The following is an 18062-nucleotide window of genomic DNA, read 5'->3' on the forward strand; positions in this document are numbered from 1 at the left end:
CTAATAAACAAAAAAAAATCGGCCAAATATTGGTTCAGCTGTTTTTGATCGATGCTCTTGCCAATGAACTGGTTTTCATTTTTATTATACAAATAGGCACGTCCTATTAAATTGTACGACTGTCAAAGATTTTCTCTTTACATATTATAATAATAATAACAGTCCAAAATAACGCGCGTAAATTCGTTCAAATTATTATGTGAAAATAATGTCGCCGCCACACCCGCAACAAGGTCGAAACGACGGGTTCCCGCACGCTGCACCAGACGACCCACCGTCGCCCGTAGTTATCGTCGCGGCCCGTCCTTATCACTGCAGACCGCGTGATATCAGACATCTACTGCTATCAGTTCGTTTGTGTGTGCGGTGCAGGTGCTCGGCTCGTACGTTTTACGCTTTACGAAAGAACAAAAAGAAACAAATCAACAGGTGTTCGTGCGCTGACTCATGGCCGATCGGTACATAATATTATTGTTATATATTTTACTCGGTACGACTCGGTTACCGTCGTTCGCGCCGTACTATTCGCTGTCGTACCTGTATGGGTAGGTAAGTGGGTAGTGACGATCTACGACTTATGTGGGTATAACGTGTGTCACCGCGACCACAGTAGTTGTCAAACTTATACATCGTATTATTCATAATTTATTTGTAGTGATCGTTCGCCAACTGCATTTATCGCTTGCCACTGCGAGTTTCGTTTTTTTTTTTTCACATAATATTAGTCACCGCGTAAACTATATTATGATTCCGAGGTCGGTCGGTTAAAGCAATCACTTTGGTACTGGACAAAATCGACTGATAATAGTAAATTGAAAATTGAAGTATGGACGTAGGTAATACAGCGCCGTACTTACACTTTTCGATAACAATATACGGTTGATAACATTAACCGTGATTATAAGCATCGACCACTGCATATTATTGTTGCGAAACCAAAGAGTACGCGTTATGCACAATAGCTGCCGGGTAAGCATGTAACTTTTAACTTTAAACTTAACTCACATGTATCTATATTCACCTAACGAGTCACAAAATTGGTCATCTTTCCCAGACATGATTGTTATAATAATATAGTCATAACATATTATAATGCAAGGCTGGGCAAGTTAACGATTTTTTTTTAACTCGTTAAGTTATTTTAAAATAATTAATTTAAGTTAAGTTAAAAGTTACTCGTATTTTTTTCCGTTAACTCGTTAAGTTGAAAGTTAACTTTGAAAAAAAGTAACTCAACTTAGTGTCAAGTTAAAATTTGCTAATTTGCAAAAATTCCAGACATAATATGGTTTATTAGATAGTTTTTCTTTACGCTCAAGAAAATTACTTGAAATTTAAAATGATACATCAAAGTAAAAACATTCAAAATTTGAATTATTCTTCGGACAAAAATTAACTTAATTTAGATATTTTTGAAATAAAATTAACTTGAAGTTACTACGTTAATCTTGAATAAGTAACTTATTAAGTTAAAAGTTAATTTGAAAAAAAAAGTAACGCGTTAATTAACTTAACGTTTTAACTTAATTTTAACTTTTAACTCGTTGATGCCCAGCCTTGTTATTATGTATAATGTGCATTAGTAGTATCTTATTAAAGAAAACATAGGTAATATGTCAACAAATGTTGTATTTTTAATGTAGGTATAAGTTATAACTTGTAAGTATTATACTTATTAGTATAACTGTACCCACATTAGTTCTAGATAACTACATTTAGTGCGCTTTGTAGACCTGAAAACCTGCAGGTCTTAAATTTAAAATAAATACATCGTTTTTACGTTTTCGGATATTTAAAAGTTATACATTTTTAATGTTTATCGTTATATTGTACTTTCAAACGTTATTTGATTTTTTCTGTTTATTGTTATTATATTTTTAAACGTTATTTTAATTTTGGTTTTCTGTTTAACGTTTAATTTATTTTTATAAATTATATTGTTATTTTCCGTATAGATAGGTAATTAACCACACTTTGGCGTAATAACTATCATATTAGTTGAATTAGTTGTCCAGGATAGGTTATTTTCAATCATCCTAGGGTTTTTTAGTAAGTTGCTATAACTGGCAAGTTAGTGTTCGTTAAATGTCAAAAATTGTATAAATATTAAAACATGAATGGAAGATTATAAATGGATATTATAAAAAATCAAATATTTACAAGAATAATACTACTTTAAATGGCATAATTGTGTTAATATTATATAAGTATTTAGTAGGTACCAAACCAAACCACTCACTCGCAGTTCTGTGTTTTATTTAAATTTGAATTACAGAAATAAACTAATATTCTATTAAGTTCATTACATTTCATAACTCAAACAGGGATAAAGTATTTCAAAAATATAAATTACTGTTAACATAGGTTTGCCAACATTGAATTGTTCATAGTTATAGATAACTTATAAGATTCATACTTATATAGATTACAGTCTACACGATTTAAAAACAGTAGTAATGTTAAGTTCAACGTAAAAAAAAAAGCACAAACGTGTTATAAATTATTGAAGAACGTTATTTTAAATTTTCTTATGTTACATAATATACATTAATTGTTTATTTTCAATCATTAATTGTGATTAATGATATATTATGTTTAATGATATTAGATTATTTTCGTCTTTTGTTTATTGATTTCGTTTATTTTTTTCATTATTTTCTGTTATCACATTCTAAATAACGTTTTGAAGCCCTGCTGCGAATCATATCATATTAATTATATACTAGGAATACAAAAATGATACTGCATTACTGGAAAAACAGTTAAATGAAGGTATATAGGTAAGGTTAGGTATAAATGTAGTACGTTTATTCTGATATATTGGGAGGACGTTAGGTGGCACGTAATTTTCAGGAAAATTTTCGTCAGGAACAATATTAAATTCAGGAAAATATTTGCCGGGAAATAGTGTAGTTCAAGCTAAGCAACCAAATTTTCTCACTAGAAAGAGGAGAATATTGACAGCGCAATGTTGTTTTTAATTTTTCGATATCACAAATAAAAAAAAAGTTCTTATTGTTTAAAAATTCATTATTTTTGAGCTTTTCAAACTTGAATAACATTTTTTTAGTTCAGATATCGAAAAAACAAAAACATTGTTGCACAGTTAATGTTCTCCTCTCCATAGTGTAAAAATTTGGTTGCTTAGCTTGGACTACAACCTGAGTGGTTTATTATTTTTTTCTAATATTCTATTAAATTTATTATATTTCATAACTCAAATAGGGATAAAACGAGGGATAAAGTATTTCAAAAATATAAATTACTGTTAACGTTAAGGTTTGCCAACATTGAATCGTTCATAGTTATAGATAACTTATCAAATTCATACTTATATAGATTACAGTCTACGAGATTTAAAAACAATAATAATGTTAATTTCAATATTAATATATTATTCATATAATATTAGGTAGACACAATGATACTGCATTAATGACAACAGAAAAATAGAAAAACAATTAAAAGGAAGTCGTTGGGTGGCGAGAAATTTCGGGAAAATATTTGTCAGGAAGTAGTGTACTCCAAGCTAAGCAGCCAAATGTTCACACTAGAAAGAAGAAAATATTGACTGTGCAACATTGTTTTTAATTTTTCGATATCACATATACGAAAAAAGTTCTTATTTTAGATTCTGAGCGGAGCGAGGAAGCTAGTGGTTTTACAATGGTGTTTTTTTTTTTTATCCTGTATACACAATTTTTACCAGTAGGAGTGCTTCGATTTCAACATATAGTACCTTATCTCTTAGCAAATTAGATCAAGATGGTACTTTAGAGAGGTCATTTTTCGATTTTTTCAATAGTTATTTAATGCCACGGGAAAAACTACTAACAAATCACGAAAAACCGCTTAAAATTGGATTTTAATTTCTAACGACTTGTTTATTATCGTAGCAACGAATAAAAAATTATAATATTAGAATATTAATTCAACTTAAAGGCTATAATAAATAATAAAAATTTAAAAAATCCAGACTGATAAACCGTCTCCGCTCAGAACCGTTTTTCTTATACAATGATATTATATCATTGAATTCAAGTTTAATATAATCCATTATACATTGACCCACTTGTAACATACTGTAGAGCAGAGCGACATCCACTGACCCCCTTTTTTTTTAATAATTCATTATTTTTGAGTTTTTTAAGCTTTAACAACTTTTTTTTTAGTTCAGATATCAAAAAAATAAAAACCTTGTTGCACAGTTGAAGTTCTCCCCTCTCTAGTGTAAAAATTTGGTTGCTTAGCTTGGACTACAACCTGAGTTTTTGCTAAGAGGATGTCGTATCCGGATGTGCTGTCTCCTTCTTACACATGTACGACATAGTAATTTTTCGTTCAACAGTTTCAATAGTATGCTGTTAGCAATTAACATAGCTATACACACCAATTAGATAGCCGTCACCTTTTAATCATTGATGTCGACCGCCGTTTACAAAACAGACAATGTTTACAAAACAATATTGTCACACTACCTATATAAAATATGTATATACAATATAGGTACATATATATAAAATAAATGTAAAAATCGTCTGCTCTATATGGAGGTCAACTTCAACACCGGTAACGTATAGGTTTGCCAACATTGGACTGTTCATAGTTATAACTTATAATATTAATACTTGTATAGAATACAGTCTACAAGATTTAAAAACAATAGTAATGTTAAGTTCAACGTAAAAGAAGCACAAACGCATTATATCGAATAACGTTATTTTCAATTTTTTTTTATGTTACATATACGTTTATTGTTTATTTTTAATCATTAATTGTGATTAATGATAAAATATTATGTTTGATGATATTAGATTATTTTCGTCTTTCGTTTATTGATTTTGTTTATTTTTTTCATTATACGTTCTAAACAACGTTTTGAAGCCCCGCTGAAAACCATATCGATATCATATTATTTATATACGAGGTATTGTCTGGTGGTACTGCGTCCAACAGAAAAACAATTAAAAGGAGGTCATCGGGTGTCGCGTGATTTTCGGGAAAATTTTCGTCAGGAAAATATTTATCAGAAAGTAGTGTACTCCAAGATAAGCAGCCAAATTTTCACATTATAAAAAGGAGAATATTGACTGCGCAACGTTGTTTTTAATTTATCAATATCACACAGTATAATATGAAAAAAATTCTTATTCTTTAAAAATTCATTATTTTTGAGTTTTTCAAACTTGAATGACTTTTTTTTAGTTCAATTATCGAAAAAATAAAAACATCGTTACACAGTTTATTTTCTCCTCTATATAGTGTGCACATTTGGTTGCTTATCTTGGACTACAACCTGAGTGGTTCTTACCAACGAAAAATAGTTTTTACTAAGAGGACGTCGTGTCCGGATGTGTTATCTCCGTCTTACACATGTACGACATAACAAATTTTCGTTCGGCAGTTTCAATAGTATTATGTAAGTACTTTGCATAGATATACACAACAATTAGATCACCTTTTAATCATTGAAGTCGTCCGCCATTTACAAAGCAGACAATATTTACAAAACAATATTGCCACAGTTTATATAAAACATACCTGTATAAAATATGTATATGAATAAATGTAAAATAAATGTAAAGACCGACTGCTCTATAAATGGCGGTCAACTTCAACATCGGTCACAACTTACTCTAGTATAAAGACGACTAACTAGTTGTGGTATATAATATCTGTGAGTTTTGATATTAGAATGAATTGACCTAAAATCAAATTTTAAGGTAAGAACATAATCTGTGTTTTTTAGATCGGTTTATTATGATATTTTAATTTTTAAGTGACATGAGTAAATTATTTAAAAATTAAAAAATTGTAAAAACCAATCTAGAGAACACAGATACCTAATGTCTTTACTTAAAAGTTTGAGTAAATCCTCTTAAGATGATGTTGTACATCTATTACTCATAAACACGGAAAAAAATATTGGTTGGTATAACTAAATTTATAGTTACTCCAACCAAAAACGACGGTTATATATGGCATAACTGGACAATTAGTCGTAGTTACTAAATGTATTTAGGTAAACCGTTTAGTTGGTCAAACTATACTGTCTAATTACATCAACTATTATTTTAGCTGTTTCAAATAAATATTTTAGTTGGTTTACCTGTTCAAAATGTTTAGTATATTTTTCTTTGAAGTTTTCACAATTATATAGTTTATTTGGATTAACTATCCATTTTAGTCGGTAGCCGGTTAAATGTATTTATCCCCTCCCCCAAAAAAACATTTTATATTGTGCCCATTTATTACTAATTCCTTATCACTTGAAATTATAAAGTATCAAGGGTGTACTCACAGGGGGGGGGTCATAAGGTTAACCCTCCCCTCCTTTATAATTATTGAGAATGCAAGAAGACAAGGTAAGGTAGACATTATGTTCATTAAAATAATTTTAATTAATTATTAATAGATTTATATAATATTAAAAGATTAAAATACATATTAAATACTATATTTATATATAAAAAGTAAAGGACAACATAAATAATACATAAATGATAGAAACCATAGAGGATTTGTAATTTCAAAGTCGCACCTATACCATAATATAATAATATAATTGTTACAAAAATGAAAATGTTCAACACTTTTGTTTATACATTATTCCGCAGCAAATCCTCATTGATTCAACTTCATATTATAATTCAAAACAATTTAATAATTATAACACAATTATGAAGTTTATAATTTGTCTTATTCGCACCGGCGTTTATTTTAAACATAATAAGTAGGTTTAATTCCTGAGAGTATTCATGAAACTTACCTGTATACGTCTTACACACACACACAAACATGTAGGTCGTTGATTACGCGTATTATTTTAACCGTGCTACGCATGTTAATTATATTTCCGTTATGATAGGTATTTTCTTACGTGCTGTAGGTACTGGAAATGTATGCTTACTTAGATCACGAATACACGAACATCGTTTGCGATATTATATTATGCTATATGCCAAACAGCCTATATTATAATGTTTATTGACTCTCCTGCAGAGCAATTGTTGTTAACGATTATAACAGACAAATATTTTATAAATTGTATTATATTTACTTGCCTTCGGTTTAAGGATACTTACCGTTTGAGTAAAAAAAAATAATGAATATTGTTAATGATGTATAGTACTAGGTATAACTGCACTGTAGTACATATTTCAATAACGCTATTGATATGCCAAATGCCAACTATGTGGTTGCCATGTACACGAGTGTTTGAAAAATCTACAATTCGTATCTGTATCACATAGTTACCACTTGTAAATATTCATAACTTGCGTTCATTACGAATAATTTTCATTCCTTCGTATTTTCGTATAATTTTCTCCGTTAACTATTCTGTCTAGTATATATTATCAGATGAATATGTCAAATAGATATTCTTCTATGCCTAACATAGCCATTATGGAATCAAAGTCCACAGCCAAAATGACAGAGATTAGGTGGAAATCAACACCAAATCTAAAATGTCAGCAAGTCGCCAGCGATATACCACGGAGACCGAAATCGTCAGACCATCGCGGTGACACCAAGAGTCTGCTGGACGGCAGGATGAGTGTATCTGCGCCAGATATCCCCGAACGTGAAAATTTAGCTAGCGAGACACCTGCAGAGATTAGGTGGCAATCGACGCCTAATCTAAAATGTCAGCAGGTCAACAGCGATATACCACGGAGACCGAAATCGTCAGACCATCGCGGTGACACCAAGAGTCTGCTGGACGGCAGGATGTGTGAATCTGCGCCGGATATCCCCGAACGTCAAACTTTAGATAGCGAGACACCTGCAGAGATTAGATGGCAATCGACGCCTAATCTAAAATGTCAGCAGGTCAACAGCGATATACCACGGAGACCGAAATCGTCAGAACATCGCGGTGACACCATGAGTCTGCTGGACGGCAGGATGTGTGAATCTGCGCCGGATATCCCCGAACGTCAAAATTTAGATAGCGAGACACCTGCAGAGATTAGGTGGCAATCGACGCCAAATCTAAAATGTCAGCAGGTCACCAGCGATAAACCACAGAGACCGGAATCGTCGGAACATCGCGGTGATGCCAAGAGTTTACTGGACGGTAGGATGTGTGTATCTGCGCCAGATATCGCCGAACGTCCAAATTTAGCTGGAAAAACACTTGCAGAGATTGGGTGGCAATCGACGCCAAATCTAAAATGTCAGCAGGTCACCAGCGATATACCGCAGAGACCGGAATTGACGGAACATTGCGGTGATGTCAAGAGTTCTCTGGATGGCAGTATGTGTGCATCTTCGCCGGATATCTCTGAACGTCAAAATTTAGCCGGCGATGCTCCAGAGTTGGCGGTTTCGAATGCGACACCAAACACGGATGGTCCACGTCGTTCGTTTTGGCGCCGGACGAAGGAATTCGGACGAATCGTCAGGAGGTTGTTTTGTTGTTGTGGTTCTGTTGACATGATAGACTAGTATAATGTACATTATAGAGTTTAACGTCCCCTCCCCTCCCACCGTTATCTCACTCCCATGTGCGCTGGTACTATTGTGTCCGGCTAGGATTCTTAAACCATTTATTGTGCCCCCCATTATCGTTTGTACCAATAGTTAGTGTAGGTTAGCCTCACGTATTGCATGCACTGTACGTCTGTACCATCTTCGGCTCTTCGCCACCTGTTTTGTTATATACATACTTTCTAACTTTGTTTTTGCGCCGTTTTTTAATGTCATATTGTATAATTATATTCGGTGGTAATAATTTGAAATAAAAAAAACTATTATAGTGAATTATAATAGGAGTTAATTTATTAGGCCTTTAGAAAAATACAAAAAAAAAAGTTAGGTCTGTAATGTTGTATATTTTGATAAGCAAAACACATATAAATAAAAAAAATGAATAACTGAAATATTAAGTAAACACTTTTTCTTTAAATCAATATACTAAACATTTGTTAAAAAATGAATTGTTCAAAAATGATTTAAGTCATTAATTAGAGTTGTAACTGCATGGAATTTTTTTACCATTTTTGTCAAAAATGTCAAAAAAATACTGTTGGATAAAACTCCAGATATGTTGTACTTCGATTGGATTTTGTAAATTTAAAGAATAATACGATTTAAAGCAAATGTCTAAAGCTTTTAGAAGAGTTTTTAATTTATAATAAGTATTATTTATGACCGTGTATGATTGGAATGGTCTTCTTGGTGTGCATCTACACTATGTCCAACAATAATAACATACGGCTGTAAGGTAGTTCCAAATTGAATTGATTTGTCTACCTTTTGTGTGTGGCTTGTCTTTAATTCATTTGCATCCTATAATAAGTAAAAAAATATATAGTAATTTTAGTTACTTTTTGTTTAAGGAGTACATGAAAATGTCACATATGTATACTTGTATTAAAATACTATCAAAGATTCAATAATATTTTTATTTTGAAAAAAATTTAAATAATTATTCATGAAACTTACAGCAGTAAACTTTATAAAAGCTGAAGCTTGATGGACGCCAAGTCGAAGGTGAACTACAATTTTTTCTTTTTTTCTCCAAATTTAATGTAATTGGTTGAAATAAAAATGGTATCAATTTTAAGGCTGCAATGGTATCATTACCTAGGTAGATATTAAAAATAATTATAACTTATTATATTTATGAGGTATAGTGTACATATTATGACATTATGTTAAATAGTTTATCAGACTTTGAAGGAGTTCTAAGTTCATGTAGTACTAAAGTCTGTTGTACGCCAAATTTGATATTGTGTTTTTCAATATATTTCATTAATTTCATTACAAAACCATCAAACTTAGTAAATAACAATAATTTCTTATCAGTGGGATATAGTTCTTCAAAATCAATTTCAATCTATATAGAAAATAAAATATATGAATTGAAGAAAACACTAAAAATATATTAATTAGCAAATGACACTATTATGTCATAAAAGTGTTTGAGCCTGTTTATTTGAAGCAATGAATTATTTTATTTAGATTTACAAATTATCAATGGTGAAATATTACAACTTAATTACCAATAGATAGCCTGTAGGTTTAAAAAATTTTGATTTATTAATTTGGTGATTTGGTTCAGTTTGTAATTCATGTTTGATTAATATAGATGTTAGTGAATATCTGGTAGCACTATTTAAAATGCATTTTGTTGTGTAAAATTTTAAAATCATTAAACCGTCTCGGCATTTATTCAAAATTTCCTTGACAATGTTTCCTTAGAAAAAAGTTTTAGACTCAGTTCTTTTACTTTCATTAGAATACAAAGGTGTTTACAAAATATTTATACTTTTTCGGGATCAACAACAGGATCATTTTTATCAATTGAGTTGAGACAGGAATACTTTCTAAAATTATTTTGTAAATATTAATGGTAACTTTAATTTAGTGGCCAATGTTTATTGAATTTTAAATTTATAAAAAATGTATTTAACACTAGTTGGCACTTACCATCAATCAATGTATTACATTCATACATAATTAATGATGATGGTATTAAACCTGAAGCGTTATCATTAAAGACCGGATTTATATGTTTTTACATATCGTTACTGGATCTATGTAGTCTTATGAGAGTAAAAAATGTGGATGATTTGTTCAATTCTGAATGCGTAGAAAAAAGTTTTTTTTGCATATTTGAGAATATTTTATGGGTTAGAGAATATTTAACTCATTTAGCATATTTTGGAATATTTCGTAAATTGTGAGAAAAAATTTGTATTTATTTTTAATTTTAATATTACGGTACCCAGAAAATTTTTTGGACATTTATAATTTTTTATTTTATCATTTCCAACTCTTACTAAAGTGCATTAGAATACGCAACTTTAAATACCTAATAATTAACTCACTATTAATATAAAATTGAAAAAAAAAATTTTTATAAATGCATATTAAAGTAAATATAATGAATGATGTTTATTGATTATTTTTGAATATTTTTGCTTTTTTTGTATATTTTGCATATTTTTTAAATTTTTAAGAGAATATAATGAGAATATTTTAAGGTTTTTTCGAGAATATTAGCATCATATTTAAGGTATTTTAAGAGAATATAAATCCGGTCTTTAGTTATCATCCATTTCAAATGGTAAACTTTGAATATCAATACATCCTACATAACTGTAGTTATGTCTTCTGAAACTAATATTATGAACATCTAATTAAATTGTTTAAAGGTACCTAAGCAGATTATTTTTGGCTAATTATTAAAAAATATAAATACGCGTTTCAGGATTGATAGAAATATTTTGACATCTTTGTTAACTTTCTGTGAAGATACAAAATAAATGTAACATAAAAAAATTATTAAATAATATTTAATAATATTAGGTATCTAATGTAAGATTAATTAATTTTTACTGGCTACCCAATAATATACGTACACCTATCCTTTATAACACAATCAAAACATACTTAGTGGCATGTCCAGGGGGGGAGATTAGGGGTTATATCCCCCCATTGCTTTTTTTTAGCCTACCTACAGAAAAAAAACAATTCACAGCTCCTATATTGGTTGTGGTTAGGTTAAGTTTGATTTACTTTTAACTAAAACTATTTTAATTTTATGCATATTATAAATGTATTGATTGAATACAGCTTTCGCATTACTTCCGCGACGCCGCCATCGTTTATTGATAATCAACAATTATACATACATGAGGGGGGTAGACGGGACAATACCCCGACTTACCCCCCTCTTTATACATGACAACAAATTTATGTTTACAATTATTACATACAGTTGTGTGTAGGTGTCTGTTATTTTCCTGAGCCGACCCGAGTCCGCCGCTCTGGATACTCGTGCTGGTTCGTTCGTCCTTTTGACAGGCCGACCGGAGTCCGCCGCCCTTGCAGTAAAGAGTGGAGACAACTAAACGATACAGTGAACATTTTGAACAACCATGTAACTATAGTTGCTTCAACTAAATTTATCAGTAGAACAAATTTATTGCTTACCTATATTATTCTGGTTCTATTTACTATAACATTTAGGTACGTTGCAGTAAATCTAACTAAAATTTAGTTACTCCAACTATATTTTTGCCAACTAAAAATATTTGTGCACTGTAATTTCGAAACTAATAATTTGCTCAAATTGTTGTGTATTTATACCGTAAACTGTAATTTTGACAGTCATTATTGCAATAACTTTTAAACGGTATGTTTCTGCAAATTGTTTTTAATGTTCTTAAAATGAGTACCAAAAAGTTTTTTTTTCTTTTTTAACTTCTAGGGTGTCTTGTAAAGTAGATTTGTTCCCAATAATTGCAGGTCGTGCAAAATTATGCACTGGAGTAAGTTACCCTGTTATCTAGTGTGGTATTTGTGATCACAGAATTATTAAATATATTTATATCTGATTGCAACATTATTATGATTTGTTCATAAGACAAGACTATAATATAGGTTATAATATCTATAGTTTATCAACATAAGAGGACGCTGCCGGCGATACATTGTTGTCTCCGTCTTATACACGCACGGCATAGCAAATTGTCGTTCACTAGTTTCAATAGTGTGCTCTGTTAGTTTTGATACTAGAGTGAATAATTGACCTATCAAAAAACTTTTAGATAAGAACATTATCTGTGCCTAAGCGTTGGCTATATTTTGAAATTTTCATTTTCAAGCAACATATGGTTATGCAAAATATCAAAAATTAAAAATGCTCATATCTCGCTTGAAAATTAAAATATCGTATAAAAGCCAACGTTTAAGCACAGACAATGTTATTATCTAAAAAATTGATAATAGGTCAAATAACTCTAACAGCTCACTGTTGAAACTAGTGAACTAAAATTTGCCGTCGTACGTGTGTAAGACGGAGACAACAAATTCATGGGTAACATCCTCTTAAAATATGATGTTAAAAATGTAGTGTTGACTGTTTTTAGTCTTTTCATTTCAGTATCCAAACTCGACTACTGGTTATGCAATTGGTATATAGTACGCTCTATTAATCTATGGAAATGAGTCATGATCGTCACCGAGTGCGATATAAGTTACTAGTTTGTAATCTGTAGATCATTAAAATACTTAGGATTTGTTCTAGCTATAATATAAAATAAACTTACGTATGTATACAAACATTTCTAATAATATTGTTATCATGTGTTTACACACAACAAGGTATACTACTCGCGTCGTCCACGTGACTATATTATGGACTATAATATTATGTATAATATAATAAGACATGAAAAAATATAATTATATAATATTTAAATATTTGCATACGATTGGTACCTATAGTCATACATTAATTATGTGGCCGATGTGCGTTGTCACCCCGCGATAAAATTATATTCGACCGCACATTGGTCTATTTTTGTACCAAAATATAATAATAATATATTATATAATATTTATGAATATAATACAATGTTTTTACGAAGTAATAGTACTTGAATTGTGTACAACTATCAAAGGGGATTCTTCTTTTTTTGTTGTACCTATTATTTATATAAAATAAAATATAGTAATGTTGTATACAATGCTTGAATTTGAAAAAAAAAATCCGTTTTATGTTATTTACAATTAAAATGTAACACAATTTTTGCGTTTATCGTTATTTATTATAGTGTTAATACCTATTAAATTTAAAATTAATAACTAATGCGGGTAGGTAATGGCCGGAATACGGAATATAATATAACCAATTCTTGGATTGATTGCATGAAATAAATGTTTCTACGAAACCAATGGACGTTTTAAATAAAAAGATTTGAAAATACTTCGTTTTGGGTTTTTTTTCGTTCAATGATATTCTATAAATTACGTTTTGCGTTGTGTAAATTTAATGATATATAATATATATTTTTAATCGTTATGTTTTGTTTTGTGGTATTTAATTATTTTTGACTATCATTTTCCGTTATATTTACGTTTACAAATTTCAATCGTTTTTTGTATCATAACATTATTATTACATTAGCAAGTCCTGGTTGTATATAATATTATATGAGTAAATGTGTTGTGCCAAAATAATAAAAGTCATCGGGATAACACCTTAATCGATCTCCCCTTTCACCCACCAGTAATTACACCACTGATAATACCTACTTATAGGTAAATGCGTAAAGTGGTTGTATACAGTGAATGTGTGTGTACACGCAGTAAATACTTATCGTGGCACGATAAGAGTGAATGATATAATTTAATTATACGTACATTTGTCTAATCAAGGTTTCTTTAAGAGGACATCGTGCCCGTAGTGTTGTCTCCGTTATTTTAACAGTAATTTACATGCTCATAATTCACTTTAAAACAAAAACAAAAACATAGATAATGTTTAGCTATTTAATTAATAATAATTTTAATTTATAAAATTATACATACAATTATTTAGGTCTAGTAATTTCCCTATCCTATCTATTAGGTTATAATATGATTATAACATTTTTCGTTTAATGTTTTTTTTTAGGTCCATTAGCAAAATTATTTACAAGTGCCAATGATTTTTTTGTTTGGACTTTTTTCAATTTATTATTACCCTCAAATATTATTATTCTTTTTATATATTCCTACCTATAATAATATTTTTTTTCAACAATTATTTTCATAATGTATTTACCTACTACATTATTAATGACTAAACGTGTACCTAATTTTTTTTAAATATTATTTTATGACTTAAACCACGACTGGCACAAATAATTGAATCATGAATCATGATAACAAATAAATATAATATGTGTTTCCTCCTTTATAAAATGTTGTCGACTCATTTATTTCCACGTAATATTTCGTGAAGACACGCAAGTACAATATTTGATAATACCATTTTATATGTGTTAAAATACGTATGAAAATAAGTAATTGCTTCTGATCGCTGACCGTGGAGCGGTGGTAATAGATTCGTAATTGAAATAAACAATAGAAAAAAACGAATTTTATCAACATTGTAATGTACATAGAAAAACATCAAAATTACTTCTATAAGCATTCTCCTTTGTTTAAATATAATATTTAATCGAAATCTTAACTATAATTGACTATAATAACCCTTGTTAGTTTATTTGTTTTTATGTATTTTGGTTTCAGTATGAAATCGATACTCGTGAGAAAATGTGTACCTCCTATATTGATACCGATTTGCAAATTATATTTCGAATTTCTTTAAGCTGGGTTCTTAGGCTCACAGCTACATCGTCTATCGTATTTGTGCCTTTTATTTTACTTTTACATTTAGTTGTGTAGACGTACATAACAATTTATATTACGCCTCGTAACACTATTGTATATCGTATCATTATACTTATTATTATATTATATATATCCGATCTTATTATTATTTACCTTTAACTTCTGTATATCTGTGTTCTTCAACAAAATGTACAGTATATACTTAATTTTATTTTATTTTCGCAGATGCTAACGCTACCAACAACTTGCATTCTCTAATCATCGAATAAACCCCTCGTAGTTTTGTGTCGTGGAGTATTGTACAGGTGTGTTTCGCAAATGCGGATGTGTTATCCGTTGTCTATTGACAATCGTTATAGAAGGTTTAAATTTTTTTATTTTATATTTACAGTTCTCCTGATCACCCCACTTCTAGTGTTCCGTGTTTGGGAAAAAGTCCTCGATGACTGCTCATGACGAGATAACTTACGCCTTACCCTGTCTGTTAAAATTGGCTTATCATGCATGTAACCAGATTCAGCGGGAAAAGTACGACGTGCTGGATTTTCCGGACGTTGACTTGCAGATTTGTTGCCAGTTGCTATTCCAAATCATAAAACTGAACACGGAGGGTGGTGCGTTCGACTCGCTTGGAGACAGGCGATTCATGTTTGGCAAGGTGCAACCTATCTTTGATGACTGGTCAATCGAAATTATTTGTGAGAAGGCAGCGTCTTACGGACACATAGATTGTTTGAAGTTGGCTCGCGAGATTGGAATTCCCTGGGCTCCCCCATACTACAATACTCATGGATCGGCGTGCAACCTGGCCGCTCGCATAGGCAACCTAGAATGCCTGGCATATGCACATGAGAACGGTAGTCCCTGGAACAGTGTGACGTGTAAGTTATCTGCCGCAAACGGACACTTGGAGTGTTTGAGGTATTTACATGAAAATGGATGTACATGGGACGAATACACGTGTGCTTCTGCTGCGGAGTTTGACCACCTGGACTGTCTGAAGTATGCGCGTGAAAATGGATGTCCGTGGGGCCATGATACGGTTCTTTGGGCTGCGTGTAAAGGAAATCTGGACTGTCTTATTTATGCGTATGAAAATGAATGTCCACGGAACGAACACACGTGTTATAATGCTGCAAAGGGCGGACACTTGAACTGCCTTATGTATGCTCATGAATACGAAGAATTTCCATTGAGCGAATACGTGTGTTCGGCTGCTGCGGAGGGTGGGCATCTGGACTGTCTAATTTATGCGCATCAAAATGGTTTCTGGTGGGATGTGAACACATGTGCTTCTGCTGCATTTGGTGGAAATCTAGATTGTCTGAGGTATGCGTATGAAAATGGATGCCCGTGGGAAAAACACACGTGTTCTAATGCTGCGGAGGGTGGATATATAGAATGTCTAAAGTATGCACATGAAAATGGGTGCCAGTGGAACTCGCTCACGTGTTCGAATGCTGCGGAGGGGGGTCACTTAGACTGTTTGAAGTATGCGCATGAGAATGGTTGCCCGTGGAATGAAAAAACGTGCTCTCTGGCTGCGAAAAATGGACACCTGAACTGCCTTAAGTATGCTCATGAGAATGGTTGCCCGTGGAACAAAAAAACGTGTTCTATGGCGGCGAAAAATGGTCATCTAAATTGCCTTAAGTATGCACGTGAAAATGGTTGCTTGTGGGGAAAAATAACGTGTTCTAATGCTGCGGAGAACGGGCACCTAGACTGTCTTAAGTATGCACGTGAAAATGGTTGCTTGTGGGACCAAAAAACGTGTTCTAAGGCTGCGAAAAATGGTCATCTAGAATGTCTAAAGTATGCACACGAAAATGGATGTCCGTGGGACGTACACAGTGCATGTTTTGATTCTGTGGAAATTGGAAATCAGGACTGTCGTGAGTATGCACTGAAGAATGGATGTCCTCGATTCAAGAATTTATCGAGGATTTCAACAGAAAAAAACCCACGCTCATCAAAATGAATATTCCTGCGGGCTGCGACCGTCATAGGTTCTAACGAATCAGTCAATTAGTTATGTGTGTCGTATTTTAATTTTTAACTATGCCTAGAGGCTAGAATATGCAAAACATTAAATTTATTTATGTAAGATAATTAATCAAATTCTAAAAAATTGAACAAATAATTTATTTAAAACTTAGTATATACACCAAATACGTATCTGAAAACTCAATCTTATTTAAACATACCTATTTCTAATGATTATTTGAAATTTGTCAATATAACGCATTTGTTTTTGTCTAACTTTTTAAATTAAAACGTTGTTAAAATGATTAGTATGTAATTCATTTTCCTGAAATATACTAAAATGTATTTCCTTAAATATAAAAACTTGTAAAATATTGTCAATTCTAATATATTGTATATATATAGAATGGATTCCACCATTTACTTTGGAGGTTGTTTATTCTATATTGAAGTAATTAATTTTGTTAGTATTGGTATTTCGTTTTGTTTTTGTAATAATACTTAAAACAGCTTCTTATTATTGTCAGTGCAATTTTTTTAATACAAAATAAAAAAATATGGGAAAACTTTAAATCCATATTTTAAAATGGATAATAATAAAAATGTTTGTTAGGAATGAGTTATATATTTATTTTTGTTCAGGTTTGTTGTTTATATTATTATTATTTATTTGTCACAACTTTTATTTGTAACTTATTTTATAAAAATTATATATTTAATTTAATTTATTTTTTCTTTAAATAATAATCTATCTGTGCGGGCCGGGAGCGTAAAATAATAATACGCGCGCCCGGACACCAAATTAGGGTCTTTACACCACTAACACCTAAGACCTAGAAATATGGAGAACAAATTGGGTGTGTAATGGTGTAATAGCTCGAGCAGTAGTGGTCGGGATCGCCTAGCAATTACTGTCGGCTATGTGGTGGGTGCTGTGTAAT

General features: G+C 31.1%; 1 protein-coding gene across 5 annotated transcripts in view; it reads left to right on the top strand.

The window, feature by feature from the left end:
* Window positions 1-377: 377 nt before the first annotated feature.
* LOC132947012 (replication protein A 70 kDa DNA-binding subunit-like) overlaps window positions 378-18062 on the top strand; it is a 31672-nt gene continuing 13987 nt past the window's right edge. Inside the window, exons 1-3 of one of the 5 annotated variants that reach the window (XM_061017178.1) lie at window positions 378-458; window positions 15361-15440; window positions 15527-17686. In XM_061017178.1, coding sequence (XP_060873161.1) covers window positions 15578-17116 — 1539 coding nt within the window. In that variant the 5' untranslated portion in view covers window positions 378-458; window positions 15361-15440; window positions 15527-15577 and the 3' untranslated portion in view covers window positions 17117-17686. The other 4 variants (XM_061017177.1, XM_061017180.1, XM_061017186.1 and 1 more) reach the window with 4 other exon arrangements.

This window comes from Metopolophium dirhodum, chromosome 6 (genome assembly GCF_019925205.1).
Source record: "Metopolophium dirhodum isolate CAU chromosome 6, ASM1992520v1, whole genome shotgun sequence".
NCBI lineage: Eukaryota > Metazoa > Arthropoda > Insecta > Hemiptera > Aphididae > Metopolophium > Metopolophium dirhodum.